Source organism: Rhopalosiphum padi, chromosome 4, assembly GCF_020882245.1.
Source record: "Rhopalosiphum padi isolate XX-2018 chromosome 4, ASM2088224v1, whole genome shotgun sequence".
NCBI lineage: Eukaryota > Metazoa > Arthropoda > Insecta > Hemiptera > Aphididae > Rhopalosiphum > Rhopalosiphum padi.
Window position 1 is genome coordinate 33375707 of NC_083600.1, and position 17455 is coordinate 33393161.

At 25.5% G+C, this 17455-nt stretch overlaps 4 protein-coding genes across 11 annotated transcripts in view; 1 reads left to right on the plus strand and 3 right to left on the minus strand.

Moving 5' to 3' along the window:
* Positions 1 to 118: 118 nt before the first annotated feature.
* On the minus strand, positions 119 to 7293 carry LOC132929057 (valine--tRNA ligase). Its single transcript, XM_060994101.1, has 18 exons — positions 7103 to 7293; positions 6883 to 7027; positions 6532 to 6714; positions 6251 to 6378; positions 5335 to 5499; positions 5042 to 5243; positions 4665 to 4953; positions 4479 to 4603; positions 4155 to 4417; positions 3372 to 3456; positions 3136 to 3312; positions 2933 to 3054; positions 1721 to 1977; positions 1465 to 1592; positions 1201 to 1353; positions 940 to 1140; positions 571 to 864; positions 119 to 482 (listed from the first exon to the last, which is right to left on the minus strand). Exons 2-18 carry the CDS (start codon positions 6997 to 6999, stop codon positions 261 to 263), a joined length of 3111 nt encoding a protein of 1036 aa, XP_060850084.1. The 5' UTR covers positions 7000 to 7027; positions 7103 to 7293; the 3' UTR covers positions 119 to 260.
* A 1433-nt stretch (positions 7294 to 8726) lies between these two features.
* Positions 8727 to 10252, minus strand: LOC132929060 (proteasome subunit beta type-1). The gene is made up of 4 exons (XM_060994114.1): positions 10031 to 10252; positions 9746 to 9935; positions 9446 to 9682; positions 8727 to 9032 (listed from the first exon to the last, which is right to left on the minus strand). Exons 1-4 carry the CDS (start codon positions 10096 to 10098, stop codon positions 8859 to 8861), a joined length of 669 nt encoding a protein of 222 aa, XP_060850097.1. The 5' UTR covers positions 10099 to 10252; the 3' UTR covers positions 8727 to 8858.
* A 96-nt stretch (positions 10253 to 10348) lies between these two features.
* LOC132929059 (rhythmically expressed gene 2 protein-like) lies at positions 10349 to 13895 on the plus strand. The gene is made up of 2 exons (XM_060994113.1): positions 10349 to 11054; positions 12819 to 13895. The coding sequence occupies exon 2, from the start codon at positions 12833 to 12835 to the stop codon at positions 13601 to 13603; it is 771 nt and encodes a 256-aa protein (XP_060850096.1). The 5' UTR covers positions 10349 to 11054; positions 12819 to 12832; the 3' UTR covers positions 13604 to 13895.
* Positions 13896 to 16107: 2212 nt separating this feature from the next.
* LOC132929058 (glucose transporter type 1-like) overlaps positions 16108 to 17455 on the minus strand; it is an 80414-nt gene continuing 79066 nt past the window's right edge. For all 8 annotated transcript variants that reach the window (XM_060994103.1, XM_060994107.1, XM_060994102.1 and 5 more), the window contains one exon: positions 16108 to 17398. In XM_060994103.1, the coding sequence (XP_060850086.1) occupies positions 17259 to 17398 (140 nt within the window). In that variant the 3' untranslated portion in view covers positions 16108 to 17258. The remainder of the gene's footprint in view (positions 17399 to 17455) is intronic.

Below are 17455 nucleotides of genomic sequence, written 5' to 3' on the forward strand. Positions count from 1 at the left end.
TTGGTTGTGTATAGCAATCAATATCTAGAGATAGCTATAACAAAAAAATATTATCATCTTAATGGTTTGTCTTAGTAAATTAGAATATAGTGGTAAATAAATTAAATAAAAAGCCACATTAAATATAATTTTTAATATTATTGTAAATAAAGAATGTATTAAAATATTTCAATTAGATTATGAACATCAATATTATGGACACAAAATTAAAAAAATGAAGTACACATTTCTTTATTGCCAAAATCATTCTTCATTTATGATTATGAGTCCATTACTTTCAGCACTCCAATTGCTTCAGCAAGTCTATCCAATTCATCCTGAGACTGCTTAAGTTTTTCCTTATTTGCACTTCTTACATCTTCAGGAACTTTAATTTCGTAATCTGCTACATTCATTGCTTTATTTAGTTTCTCTACGGTTTGAGTTAATAGATCACTCTTTTTTTTCAACTTTTCCACTTCCTTAGATGTATCAATCAAGCCCTGGTAAAAACACAAATTAAAACTTGGAGTTATTTTTAATTACTTAATAAACAAAAAAAAATATTTCGCATTAATTGTTTAAACTAACCTTTAATAAAAGATGTACTTGGCATTTATCAGATATAGACAGGATAGCACATCCAATTGGTATAGATGATGCATTTGCAAGTTCTACTTTACTGCAATTAGCAAAAGTAGCAATCTCTAGTTTAAATTTAGTTACAGTTTGTAATGTACTTTCATCAGAACAATTTATATATGTTTCAGTTTTTGAACTTTTGGGTACATTATAATCTGATAAAGCCGATCTAATGCTATGAACAATTTTCTGAACAACTTCAACTTCATTTTCAATTTTTAAATCTCTCCAAGCATATTTTATCTAAATAATATATTTCAATATGTATAATTTACTATTTATTTTAAAGCAAACTATAACTTATTTTATTACACTTACTGTTTCGGGATACAAAGCAACAGATATACTAGGATATCTAGTAATATCAGAGTGTGGCAATCTTTGATAAAGTTCTTCAGTGATAAATGGCATAAATGGTGATAACAATCTCAACCCTGTGTCCAAACAGCAGAACAATACATTTTGAACAGTGTCGATCTTGTTTACATCATTAGATGCAAATACTGGTTTAAGTGACTCCTGAAATTGGTAATCATAATATTACTTCTGTTTAAACTAAAATATGTTACTTAAAATTACCAGGTAAACATCACATAAATCATATAACCAAAAATTGTAGCACGCAGTTGTAGCACCATTGAGTTCATAGTATTCAAATGAAGTATTACACAATTTTACAGCTAATGACAAGCGGCTCAAAATCCATGTATCCATGTTATTTAAGTTTTCAATCTATTAAAAATTTCTAATTACTGATAGTTACATTTTTATATTTTTTTAAATTCATTTTAAAATAGAAATTAAAATTTCCTAAGTACAAAATCAAATATTTCAATTAATTACCTCTGATAACTGGGAAGGTACAAATTCTTTTTTAAAGTACATAAGTGCAAACTTTATGGCATTCCAGAGTTTATTACAGAAAAAACGATAACCTTGTACCCGGAGAATACTCAAATTTATATCATGACCTATAAAACAATTATAATAAAGTTATGTTGAGTTAATAAATGACAATTAGATAGTATAGGTTCATTTTTATTCAACTTGACATTAAAAAATATAATTATGATATTATAAATACTAAATCGTAGTATACCTTGAGACATGTATGAGCATAATGCAAATCGTAATGCATCTGTTCCACATTCTGGGATTCCATTAGGATAGTCTTGCTTTTGTCCTGCTTTAGCTTTTTCTATTTCTTTTGGGTCCAAGTTACTGTCAGAAAGTTGTTTGTTTAAATCTTCTAATGATATACCTTTAATAACATCTATGGGATCAACAACATTACCCAATGATTTGCTCATTTTACGCCCATGTGCATCACGTACAATGGAATGTAAAAAAATTTTCCTAATAATAAACATTAAGAAAACATTTTAAATTTGGTTTTTTAAACTTATTAGTTATTACAAATTTGAAAAATTAAATTGTTTAGTTTTTTTACATTTTAAACATTATAGTAGTTATATTGGTTCTATTAGTAATTCAGTTTTTATATTTATCCAGTTAATGTTTATCTATTTCCATTTTTTTCCATGTCTAACAGTGAAGTCTTTTCACTTACAATTGATAATACTAATAAGTAATAACAAATATATTTTACTTCAAATTTTCACATCATCAAATAAATCATAATAAATAAAGAAAAGCTATTTTTATTAACACGTCTCATAGAATGATAAACACAATTTCATATTATATTTAACTATACATTAACTAATAATTATTTTGTTTGTGTCTTGAGAAGATTCCACTACTTTATAAGTTATCAAATCCAACTCAATAGTTAAAGTTTTAGAGTAATAAAGCTCACAATGCAATATAATTTCATAATACCATATATAGTTACCATAGGCGTACCTCCATGGCTGGGGAGGCAAATTGTAAAATTTTAGTTTTTACATGCTACATAGATTAGGTACTTTATATTGGTAAAACCCTCCAATAAGTCGCTGGGGAGGCAGCTGCCCATCGTACCTACCCCGCAGATACACCAATCATAGTTATGATAATAAATGTATTACTAAGGTTTGGAATAGACTTAAAACCAGTAGAATACAACAACATATTATAAACAATATCTTTTCACATTCAATCTCAAACAAAATTTAAATCTAAACTGAATTTATCTTAATTTATTTTTTGAGCTGTAATTATTGTTTAAGCAGAAACAAATTATTATTATATTTTTATACAATGCTTCAAGTAAATTTTCAAGTAGCATTAATAGTAAATGTACATTTTTTAAAATTCTAACATAATTATTAATTATTATAAGTATGTGGCTAATTAAACTTTTACTTACTTAAATGGTAAACAACCCATTAAACGCTGAGAGAAGAAAACCATACGTGCTACCCAAAAAAATAAGATATCATAGCCAGTTTCTAATAAAGTGCCGGGGAAAAACATCTTTAAATCATCTGTCTTAAAATAATAAAGAAATAATACTAATTATTAATTGTGTTGATATAAATATTATATTTTAATTAAATTTAAATTAATTACTTTATCAGGCCATCCAAATATTGAAAATGGAAACAGGGCTGATGAAAACCAAGTGTCTAAAACATCTTCATCTTGTCGAAGTATAATTTTTGTTTTTGGAACGTTGAATTTTTTTACTGCTTTTTGTAATGCTTCTTCTTCAGAATATGCACTCACCCAACAATCATCCTCATTAATCTAAAATTGTTTGTTTTTAAACTTAGAATAATTTAAATATGTGTTATTTTTCTACTTACAGAATTTGGAGATTGATTATCAATAGTAACAAAATATGCAGGAATTCTATGTCCCCACCAAAGTTGTCTAGATATACACCAGTCCCTAAAAAACCACAAAATTGTTTATATAATTTTTACTTATTAACAGTGGCGAAGCGTCATAGGAGACAATGAGACAACGTCTACCCACTAAGAAATTAGAATACAGGAAAAATAATTTTGTTTTATAAAATATTTACAAATTTTAACGTTATTTATATTATAAAAATGATATATGTTTTAATATTTGTTAAAATTGGTTTTTCGTTGTACAGTTATAGTCTTTGAGAATTATTAAAATAGATTAGATGCCCGCGATACGGCCGTGCGGGTCATTCCAAATATTATATTATATCGAAGAGACGTTACGATGCAACGTCTCTCAATTATTGGCGCGCGGGTACAGGGGGGATTTTAATGTAAGTGGGGTTTACTATCTTCGCTATGAGACACGTCTCGCTATTCGGATTTCCTCAACTATCGACATCGTCCCCTGTAAATCGCTATTACTGATAGCCGATTAGGTACCTACGTGTTTCTTAATATTGTTGTTTTTATATTGTAGTTTGTCCTTATGGCTGATGATATATTTTATGTCATTTTGAACGATGAAATTATTAATTACTCGTACAAATAAAAAGTGCATTATCGAATAGGTAAAATAAAAAGGGAGGAATCCAAGCGTATTAGTGTAATTTTATTCAATGTCTCCCCAACTAAAAACTTAAGCTTCGCCACTGCTTATTAATATTTTATAATTACCTAATATTATCCATCCAATGAAACCAAGTTTTATTATGTTGAGATGGTATAATTGTGAGATTACCATTTTTGACAGCTTCTGATGCTTGTTTAGCCATTTGGTCACAACGAATGTACCATTGTGGTTTAATGAGTGGTTCAACAACATCTTTGGATCGACTACAAATGGGCACAACCATTGGATTGTCAACAGTTTCACAATAAAGATTCTTTTTTTTCAATGCTTGTAAAATAGCTTTACGTGCTTCAAATCGTTTCATTCCCTTTAATATTAAACTGTAGTAAAATTTAAAGTTGAAAAGTATTATATTAAAAAATACATACATTAAATTCAATACAATCGCCAATAATTACACCATCATCATTAAATATTGTTATAAATGGTAGGTTGTGGCGTTTACCAACTTCATAGTCATTAGGATCATGAGCAGGAGTTATTTTTACCGCACCTTAAATAAATTATTAAAATATTGAAATATTAATAAAGTAGATTATTTTTGAAAAACTTACCTGTTCCAAAGTCTTTTTCAACAAAATTGTCACAAACTATTGGTAATTTTCTGTCACAAAATGGATGTTGCACATATTTACCATGCAAGTGTCTATATCTAGGATCAGATGGGTGAACTGCTACAGCTGTATCTCCCACGATGGTTTCAATTCTAGTGGTAGCTACTATAACTTTTTCATCTTCTCCTATGACTTTATAAGCAAATGATACGAGAACACCAAATTCAACTTTTTCTTCATAACCTGGTATCGATAGGAAAGTTCGACCAGGCAGTTCAATTTTGTCTACCTATTATACAGTAAGAACTTCTTAAAATAAATTTGCATTTTTAATATTAAATTTAATATTCTAAGTTGTATTAAAAATATAAATTAACCTCAATATCAGAAATAGCACTTTTTAAAGCACATGACCAATTTACAAGACGGTTACTTCTATATATATCACCACTTTCATGTAAACGTATAAAAGCCTCCGTGACTGCATGACTGAGTTTAGGGTCCATAGTGAAACATGCACGGTCCCAATCCAACGAAGATCCTAATAACTTTAGTTGTGTATATATACGATCACCTTTCCTAAGATATAATTATACTTTAAATTAAGATCTTTTTTTTAATATTAGGGTTCAAAGTCAGATCAAAATTTATTTTTTCATTCAATACTAACTCTTTTTTCCACTCCCATATTTTCTCAATAAACTTTTCACGACCAACATCATGCCTATTTTTTTTTTCTTCACGCCACAATTTTTTCTCAACTACTACTTGAGTTGCAATTCCTGCATGGTCACAGCCAGGATTCCATAAAGTAGTTTTTCCATTCATTCGATTCCTAGTAAATATTGAGAACATAATGATAATTTAAAATATCTTTTATAGTTATAACTTATAAGGGGTGATTCTTTTATCACAATTTACTCATTATTTTAAAAGTATTCATGTTTTTGAAAACATTTTTTTACATAGTTTCAAGTTATTAAAAAAAAAAACATTTTTATTAAAAAATTATATTTTTAAATATTTTTTATCCTTATATTTTTTTAAGTTTTTTACTTTTTTAAATGACAACATAGTTTTAATTTCATATTCCAAAGCAGAATAATTTTTTGAGTATTTTGATACATAAAAATCGAATTTAAGGCGAGTAGTTTATGAGTTATATGTATTTGAAGTTTAGACAAGTGGAGTAGTGGGCAAACATTTTGCGGGTATCCAGTACCACTCCATTCCGCGTATCAAAACTTTAAATACTTATAACTCATAAACTACTCGCCCTAAATTCGATTTTTATGTATCAAAATCCTCAGAAAAATATTCTGCTTTGGAATATGAAATTAAAACTATGTTGTCATTCAAAAAAGTAAAAAACTTAAAAACAATTAAGGATAAATAATATTTAAAAATATAATTTTTTAATAAAAATGTTTTTTTTTTTAATAACTTGAAACTGTAAAAAAATATTTTCAAAAACATGAATACCTTTTGAAATAATGAGTGGTTCGTGATAAAAGAATCACTCTGTATAGTATATACTGAAATTAAAATTCAAAAAATAAATAAATAAATATTTAAAATATATTTACCACCGAGTAATTGCATCCTCCACTGCATTAGTGAGAGCATGTCCTAAATGTAAAGATCCTGTTACATTAGGAGGAGGAATAATCATTACAAACTTTCCTTTGGGGTTATCTTCCAATACATTTTTTTTCTAAAATGTAAAATAGATAAACATGATAATACAAGGCTATAAGGAAGTTATATATATATATAAGTTAATATACATTAATATATTTTTTTCAATTATTTATAACAATTTTATTTTATAAATACATAAAAACTATATTTAATGCCTAAGGTATACCCCATATTCCGGTTTAAAAAATCCTTCTTTTTCCCACCAGCTATACCATGCAGCTTCCACATATCCAGGGCTATATGAATCAGGCATTGGGCATGAAACATCTTTCTTTTCACCAGGTTTAGTATTCTGTGTATACACTGCTACTCCTTTTTCTTTTTTAACTGGCTCTTTTTTTTCTTTTTTCTAACATAAATACATACTTTATTAATTTAGCATAATATTTTTGTTTAATGTAGCTAACCTATAAATGCAATATTTTTACGTAGATAAAACATATCTAATACTTAACATTTATTTTTATTATATGAGTAAAAACATGTGTCATGTACATATAACGGGTAGAATACATACTTCTTCTTTTGGTGTATTCTGTTTTTGATCTTGTTTTTGTTTAAACTTTTCCAATTTGGCTAATTTCTTGGCTTCCTTTTCTAATTGCTTGGCTGTTTTTACTGGTGGCTCTTCCATAGTAATTTATTTAATATTACTATAACAACTAAAACAGTATTTTTTACATAAATACTTTAATAATTAGTAAATAACCTAAAATATGACGAACAAAGTGGTCTACCTATTGACTAACAAGGACAGTAATTTAAAAATGACCTGAGTACTGAGTATCAAATATTTGATCACAAAATAACAAATATTATTATCGATGATCGTGCCACTGCCACACGGCATTCACGAGTCACGATTCAGTGAACTAACCACATCAAACATCAATTAAGCAGTTTACAGCCTTACAGGATGTATGGCCTGTTGGCTGTTTTTGAAAGTAGTAATCTCTTATCATAAAAACTACTCTTTTTTTGTCTGCTAGAGGTAGACAGTGTTATTGTTATGTGGTGTTGGTTTTAACCCTTATCAATTATTTGTAAGCAGGAATAAAATCCATGATAATAACCAATAATGTCCCAAAGTTCTAAATACCTAGTAAAGTAGTAAGTCAATATTCTTATTACATTCCGATTCTGAATGAAATGATGATGTTATTGGTCTTATAAAAGTTTCAATGATGTGGCTAATAACATATTCAGAAGTCAGAGCAGTAAACATGTTTCAAACAACGAAGTTGGAGGTGGTTTCTGACGTTTCTGCTAGTAAATTCGATTTAATCGGCACTTTTTTTTTTCGTTAGGGGTGATGAACAATAGCATACAAAATATAGATTAAATATACCAAATTTAATAAATTCTGTTATATGTTAATTGTCTAAATTTCTCAGTACCTGCTAAACAAAATAAACTGGAAAATGGACATTTTTATGCAAATCCTGTTTGTAACAAATTCAACTTTTTTTTTGAACATCAAACATTATAAATGAACAATTTTAGGCTTGCATTTTTCACCAAATGTTTATTTAATCCTTTTATATAATGTCATTTAATATTAAAAAATTTAGAGATTTAAATGTAAGATTTTTTTTTCCATTTATTTATAACATTTTCATTTTTAAGTAAAAATACTTGATAATTTAATATAAGGTTTCTCTATCATTCATGTTATACTCAAATAAAAACTTCAAAAATACATAAACAAAATTTATTTTTGTATTTTAAATTTGTTATAATCACAAAAATGTGTTAATTGTTTGTAGGTAATTTATAAAATGTTGAATTTTAACATAGTTTGGACAATTTTGGAAATTCTTTGCAAGTTTTTGTTATTAGAATTCAAAAAAATGTTCAGAGTAACATGCATTTTTTATGAGCAATATTGAAGCTTAAAATTGATGACATTGCATATTAATTCAAAAAGTAAAAAAGTAAAAATATAAAACTTATTATATTTCATTACCTAGTACCTTCAATTTTATTGGTGAAAGCTTGAAAAATATTTTTAATATGCCAATAAGTAAAAGTATGAATAATTACTGAGAATCATTGAAAATTTTAAAGAAATGTCAACAGTTTACCAAAGCATTTTGAAATAAGTTCTGATATTATGAATCATTTAATTTTCTTGAATGCAATAATTGATTGGATTTTTTTAATTTAAATACCAGTTACTCTATAAGTAATTAGTGCACAGTGGTGTACAAGTTTTTTGGAAAGGAATATGAAGATTCCTGAAAGTTAAATTCTATCACTTTTGACTTAATTCTAATTGGATTTAATCTTAGATTATTAATAACTCAGTCAATATTTTATATGAAAGGAAATTTCATTAATGTAATATAAACAAAAAAACTATTTTTTTTTTGCCATATTATTTTATTATTTCATTGATTCATTGAATACAATATAATTAATTATATTGTTTTATTATATTTAAATATAAAAAAAAAAATATTATAACTGTAGTATTTTTATTTCATCAAAAGTTTAATCTTTACGAAGTTGAACTACACCCGTCTTGATTCCATCTTTTTTAATTATGTTATACACTACTTCATCTCCAGTGTATATATCACGCTCTCCAGCTGCAGTAAATGCATCTTTAACCAAGCTCAATGCTTCTTCTTCAGTAACAGGATTATCAGCAGTCCGGTTTCCCAACTAACACAAAAAAGTTTTATACAATTGTATGATTAATAAAAATACGTACATTATTAATATTTATTTTATTATATTATTACCTAGTTTTAAATTAAAGTTATATTATTTAGTTAAATACATTTTAGTATGCAACTAAAAAATAAACATTTATTTTAATATTGTCAAATTAATACTCTATAAATTTAAATATATTTATAAAATGGCACCAGAGATCCTTTAGTTAGGTACTGGCATCATCATTTGCTTAAAATATTAAACATGTTACTGAACACTAACTTTTTGTGTAGAGGAAAATACAAAGAACCTACATTTGATAGTTTACTAACCAAATACATTTTGTGATAATGAGCTTATTGAAAGAATTTTCTACAAGAAGGTATGTTCAATAAAATAAAATTTAAACTGTAACTTACCCAACTATCCAAAAATGGTTGCATGAGAACACCAGAACTGCCACCAGCAGTGTAATTGACTTTTTCACAGTGACCTACAGGATCATAGCTGTATAAACAACCTTCACCATTATTATCGAGTCCAGCAAGTACATTGTAGACATAGTATGGGAAGAAACGTCTACTGTACAACAAAGTAGATAGCAATTGAGCAATAGAATTAGGCTGCATTATTGTGTTATGATCGTACAAATATGACTGAAAAAGTATTATATTTAAATAAGTATTAATATTTTATATTAATAAGTAATATTTTTTTACCTTCAATTGAGACTGAATAATATTGGTCAATGATAATGTGTCACACCAACACCCTGTGCACCCAAGAACTGATTTGTCAGATAGTTGGAATAACTTTGATTGTTTACGTGTATAAATCATATAGCCTTCGCTAAGACGCGTGTCAGAAGCAACAATTGCAAAATCCTTACCACTAATGGCAACAATTGAACTGTAAATATTTAAAAGTAATCATTAGGTATTCACCATAAATAATAATAATATAAGTTAAAAGAAAAAAAAAAGATTATTAAATTTCCAACTTACCCTCCATTACTTGCATATGGTTCAAAGTTACGAGCTTTCGGCGCCCCTCTATCAATAATTGTATCCATATTTAAGGATAGCGATTTGAAATTAATTTCAATTAGTTTAAAATATTTAAACTTTAAAGAAACACAAAATGTAAGACTTGATTATTGATTACACTTCAGACAGTTTGTTATTATAATAGCAATAGCAAAATGACGAGTTAAAATATATCTCACATCCAACCTAACCTAAAAATAATTAAAATAATTGTTATCATATTATCACTATCAAGTTGTAGCCATAGATAATATTATTACCTATGGTTGTAGCACAGAATCACGGTCTTATAAGACCGTGGTGCACAGAATAATGTTAGGTAGTCAGACTTCACTCTTCTTTAAAAAAAAAAAAACTGAAAAAGACTGTTACAAAATCTATAATTTCTAGAAGATTTCTTTTTATAACATAGAATAATTGGTGATATCGTCTTTAGTTACCTTTAATTTGTAGTCATAGATAGAGAATGATAAGATACGAACTGTATGATATAGCCTCCGCAGTCCGCTATCTGATTCACCACAGACTGAACATATTCGTATAGTGTGAAGTCTGACTACTGCAATATTGCTTGCTGACGACTCACAAGATCATAATATTAAGTATTCACGAAAGGCTTAAGTAAAAAAGTAGTATAGTATTAATAAACAATAACCGTGATTGATATTATATTAATCAGCATTGTATATTTTTTATTGATAAGTAATTTTAATAGGTTCAATGTAATTTTTACATTTTAGTTCATACATGCGAATTATTATTTATTATGTATATTTTTAATGACACCAGATAAAAACATTAATTAGATGTAGAAAAAAAATAATACTCGAGTCAATCATGAACACAATTATTACAACTTGAGGAATTTAATAAATTAAGAAACTGATTAAAACGAATCAAAATGCTTTCAAAATACTAAAAATAATACACCACAATACTATCTGCTACAGACAAATTGATTGAATTACTTACTCAAAGACAGGTAAAATACATTATTTTAAATCATTAAGTATAATAAATGTTGTGCCAACGCTTTTTTAAATTGCTGAGGTATCCACTACCCATCCACCATAAAAAAAAACAGAATTCTTTTTTTAATATTTATGAATTATCTAAAAATTTAATACCTAATTAATTCATTAAATAATTTAAGTATTTACCTAGTGTATTTCTGTGATTTCAAATTTGCTTTTATATTAAACTATTTACAGTAAATTATTTATTACATGTCAAGCATTCATCATTCCATCTAATACCTAAAAAAATTCCAGGAGATTTACCTCATAACTACCTACATATCTATAAATTTAATTAACAAATATAATTATCTTAGAGTTTATTGTTCATTAGATGTTTTTAATAACAGTAACAAATAAAATTTAATATTGATGTAGTTATAATAATGTGCTAATACATTTTTTCTTGTTCTTATTTTAAACTGCATTTTTATTTGTTTTTTATGTTGTATTATATTAAACTTGCAATCTCAATTTTTAAATTATAAATTTTAAAAACAAATTTATGTGTTGAACATTTTGTCACAAAGTACATCAAGTATCTACCATTTTATTACTTATACTAACTAAAATAATATATTATTTATTTTTGTTTATGTGTTGTATACAATACTAGGTCAAAGAACTCATTACTCATTAGTAGGTACCTAAACTTTTCGAGTAATCAACATTTTCAAAAGAATAATTTGAAACAGTGGCTATGTACTGATTTGTTTCAAGGTCTGATATTGGTACAAGTCAGTATGTTTGTCAGTATATTGTGCAGTCATGTAATTTATTGAATGCTTGATTGATTTGTACCTATCAATCAATACAGTCGTCAGTCTGTCTATATCATGCAATTTAATGTAAAAAAAATTAATATATTGTAAAGTTTAAAAAAAATATATTATTCAATGATAATTTGAAATGTATTATGTTCCTGTTGATCATAGATTAAAAATAATAATACATTGTTAACTTATGTTGAGATATAAATTGTCCATAGGTACTCTGTACCTGTACCCAGTCTCTTGAGAACTTTTTTATTTCTAATTGCATAAATTAGGATTAAATATATTATTTTTTTTTTATTATTTTTTTACAGTTTATCAATTTTTTTGTAAATTTCAATAAAATAATATATCACTGATTGGTACTGGTGACTGCTACTTGCTAAATAGTATAAGTATTAATTGTTATTTGATTTTAAATTAGTTATTAATTGGTAGATAAAAATGTGTATAAATCTCAATAAAATCTATTACTCAATATTTTAATTATTTGATGTATTCACACAGATCCAAAAAAGGGTTCATTGTTTTGAATACTAGATATTTATTAGATCTACCTAAGGTTGATGAGATATTTATAAAGGATATGATAATTTATATCCAATATGACATTTAGACATACCAATTAGGTAGAATGAATAATGATACTGAAGTACTTTTCAACAGAAAAGTTTCTGATTCTATTTTGTCAGTTTAGGACATTTTTTGATACAAGTTTTTGTTTAAAAAATATATATTTAACATTTACATTTATAGCTTGAGTTGATTAACATATAAAAAGTTTTAATTAATTAAAAGGAGATATATTTTAATTAGTGTTACCTATTTTAATACAATAATTAGCAGAGTAACACTTAAAAAATAAACTTGTACGTAGTATGTTTATACATTTTATTTATGTTCTAAATTATTATATTTGATTGTGTTGTTATTGAATATTTTTAAAATCATTTTCAGAAATATTAACTAAAATGAATCGTCAAGCATTCAAGTTGATAACATTTGATGTAACTGGTACTTTATTAAAATATCGAAGTTCTCCAGCTGTAGAATACTCTAATGTTTTAAATAAATATGGCTTAGAAGTAAAATTATCAACTCTCGAAAATTTGATTAATAAAAATTGGACATTTATGACAAAAGCACATCCAAATTTTGGTCTTGATACTGGACTTAAATGGGAAAACTATTGGAGAATTTATGCACAAAATGTTTTTAGTAAAGCATTTCAGATAGAAAATATCACTGATAATGTACCTCTGAGGGATATAATTGACGATTTAATGATGACTTACAGTACTGGAGAAACATTTAAAGTACAAAATGGAGCAATTGAGTTATTGGATTATTTGAAAAATGAAAAAATTCCTTTGGGAGTTTTGACTAATTATGACCCAAGAATTAAATCTATGATAACAAATCTTGGCCTCTCACATTATTTTAAATTTATTTTGTCGTCATATGAAGTGAGGTCAGAGAAGCCAGATATTAAAATATTTAGAAAAGCAGAATCATATATTGAAAAGGGTTTAAACCGTAAACTATTTTTGCATATTGGTGACTCTTATTTATTGGACTTTAAAGGTGCAAAAAATGCTGGATGGTCTGCATGTTTAGTTCATATAGATAAAAATATAATTAAACAGTACCCATCTTTAAGTGATAGTGTATTTGATGATTTTACAGCTTTAAAAATGTTTTTAATGTCATCCAATTTAAAAAAAATGTATTCTGAACAATAGAATTATCATTTTGAACACTTGTATCCTTTCAAATATATTAGACCTTTTGTTTTATATTGGTTAAGCTTTTTTTAGTAAAATTAACTATAAAACACTTCAGTCTACTTATTAATAGCTATTTATTTGTAATTGTAAAACATTTCTTCTTTAAGCTAAAAAAGTAAAAAGAATAAATGTATTATAACTTTAAGTTAATATTGAACCTTTTTTATTTTTAAAAATTTTAAGATAATAAAAAAATTAAGAGTAAGAATTTTTTATTTGTTATTAAAGTTGTTTTACTTTGTGGTTATATTGATATTTCTCTGTATGATTGTTCTCTGATTTCTTTTTTCTCACGGTTATTGCTTTTCATCCTATTGTAATCTACTTTAATTAGTAAATTTTATTATCAATTTATACATGAATATATTTTTTAAATCATTATATTACTATTAATACCTAATTAAGTAGTTTTTAAAATAGTAAGTTTTATTTCTTGTTAGCCCAATTTGTTTTTATCAAATATTGAAATGTTTAACTAAGTGCTATATAGTTTAATATATTTGTAATTGGACAAAAAATAAAAACATTTTCTTTTTTTTAAAAACTCCAATATAAAATTTTCATTTTCTAAAATCTCTTTATTATAATAGTTTTATTTTTACAAATTGTTTACACATTTTATGCATTTTTTATATATATTTTTTTAAATTTAACTGTATATATATGTAATATATAAATTTGTTTTCTATTAAAAATAATACATCAAGAAACATTGATGAATACTAATTACTAAAACTCAACAATATATATCTACAAATTTAGAATTAATTTTTATTGATAATTAGTACTTAACTTTTTACCATTTTTCATAACAATTACAAAAAAATCAACGAGGGTTTTAGTTTTTGATATAACTACTTAGTCTTTTTAGTTTGACAAATGTAGCTATTATTATTATTATTATATTATTCTGTAGTCCTAATACATAATAAATTATTCTTAAACAATATTATTGCAAAATTGACTATATAATAATGTATGTTTTTGCATTTTTTAAAATACAAAATATACTGGAGAATAACAAAAAATTATAAGAAGTTTTTTTTGGAAAAACATTGTAAGTTCCTTGTCCTTAACATTTAATAATAGTACGGTTTCTCAGTCATCATGAGCTTTGTTTAAAATTTTGTTTGTAATTTACAAAAAAATTATTTAATTTCGAGTTTATGTACAAATGAACAAAATGTATAAATATTCAATAAAAACGATAACAATATTTACAAAGAACACTTATTCATTTACACTAAATACGGTACACAGTATAAATATTATTAGTATAGATAAATTTTGTTTTTAATTGAATGTTTTAATTTAAATTTATGTTTCAAGTATCACTAAAAGATTTTAATTATAATAATATGAAGAACCTATCTTAACATGAAAACATAATTTACTTTTTAAACAATAATTAAGTAAGTGTGTAGAAATGAACCTACGTATGTCCATACTTTATTTATGAGCCTATTTTTGAATGTAAAATTTAAAAGAAATTTTTCGTAAAAAAAATATAATATTAACAATTATAATTATGATGTGATAAACATATAATATATAGTCATGGAGCACCAACAATAGGCCTACAATAATTTGTATAATATACAACTTGGTGATGTGTACGGCTTGTGTGCGTATAGAATATAGATAATCATATTAACAAGATTAAATTAATGTATGGTTAGTTATTATTGATATAATATTAATCATTAGCTTGGCTGGTCCACACACGCATGCATACAATTTACATATTATGTAATACTGTTCGAGTTGCGTGTTAAATAATAAAGCGTCTACTTCAATTTAGTAAAGTAGGATCATCAAGAAATTATATGGTTATTATATAGGTGTATTTTAAAAAAGTACAAAAAATTTGGCGATATATGTATGATCACTTGGGTATTGGGTATATAGTAACAATAATATTTTTTGAAATTTCAAAATAACGAAAAGATTATACCCCGCGAACGTAATCATTTGTTTATCATGTTTTTAAATTTAAATTCTAATTTTAGTGTGTCACTTAACATTTTTAAGTGTTTAACGCCAGTGTCCTTAAGACTATATTATTGTTTTTATTATTAGGTGATAGTTGAGCGTCAAATCAAGCCGGACGTATTTTTTTTTAAATTGTGTGACACATTAAAATAGACGTTTATTATTTATTATGTTGATTCATTTTGTATGATTGTAAACTGAATTTTTGATATTTTTTAACTTTAGGTGTACTTATTTGAAATGTACATAACAAGTGTACAATTGTAACTAGGTAATATTATAGCTAGGCTTAAAAAAAGAAAAAAAATAATTATTAAGTTAAATTTAGTTGATAAATCTCTAAAACTGGTTCAAATTATTTGCACATTTTGTTGAATACCTATCTACACAATATAATTTCCTGTGTTATGTATATGGAGTTGTGGCTGAAAATAATTGAGTATCATATAATATGTAAACAGGGAATATATTATAATATAAGTGTGTATAATTTATTAATACCGGATGATTACTTTATCAAGCAACACTAATTTAAGAAATAATTTTTTACATAATTTTAAATAATCGAAAAAACAATATTAATGAAAAAAAGTTTTTTACTTTTTATAATGACATTATGACAATATACCTTTAAAAACCCTTATTGCAATTAGAATATTTTTCAAAATACTTTTAATTTTTAATATAATATATATATTTTTATAAATAGTTTATGTATAATAAGAATTTGAAGTAGGTTGATATAGTTGAGCCAAGTGGAATGGCACAGGGGTACACCACAAAATGTTGGTCTACTACTCAATTTATCTTAATTATAACTAATTAACTACTTATACGAAATTTGATTTTCATGTATTGAAATACTTCGAATAATGTGTTGCTTTGGAATATAGAATTAAAATTGCAAGTATGTTATTATTCAAAAAATTAAAAACTTAGTATAGGTATAAGGATCAAAAATAGTAAAAAATATAATTATTTTTTTAAAAATGTCGTTATTAACATCTTGAAATTAAAAAAAAAAGAATTTATAAATATAAGTGTATTTTGTGAAATGAATCAACTGGTATAGGTTATCTATGAATATTATTCAATAGATAATGGTGGAATATCACTGAAGGACGTTAATTGGTATTTGGCATTAATAATAATCAAAGGTACCTATAATATTATAGGTCTATTGGTTGTAATATTAAAAATTGATTACCAAAACCATTACGTTGATAGATAGTTGGTTTTATTCGTAGATCATACGAATAGGTACATAGGACTTAGCATATTAACTTCTTAGATTTCATTTCTTGAAATCGCTTGATTGTAGAAGGTATCCTAACGTATGTAAGGTAGGTAATAGGTATATTATGGCTGTTATATGTCAACAATAAAATATTATAATGAAAAAAGATCGAAATTGTCTTACGAATAAGCCTTACATATAATATATGCTCTATTTTTTTTTATTATAATGTATGTTTATAAATATTTGTTAAATATTTTTAGTTGATACAACGTTTTGTTCTAGATTATTATTATAATAATAAATAATAATAATAATAATAATAATATTTTAATAATAATAATAATAATATGCATATAATAATATTATATATGCAACGGTTTAGTCCATTTGGCAAACGTGATTACTGAGCGTGTGACTCGACCGGCGAGTTACGTTCGGAGACGTCATCATGAGGGAACTGCCAGTGTTGACGCATACAGCACACACCTCCGGGTCCGTCGGAGAGTGTTGTACTGGTGCTGTTTTTGTATAAGTGCCATGAAACAATAAAAAAAAAAACGTAACATTAAATTAAG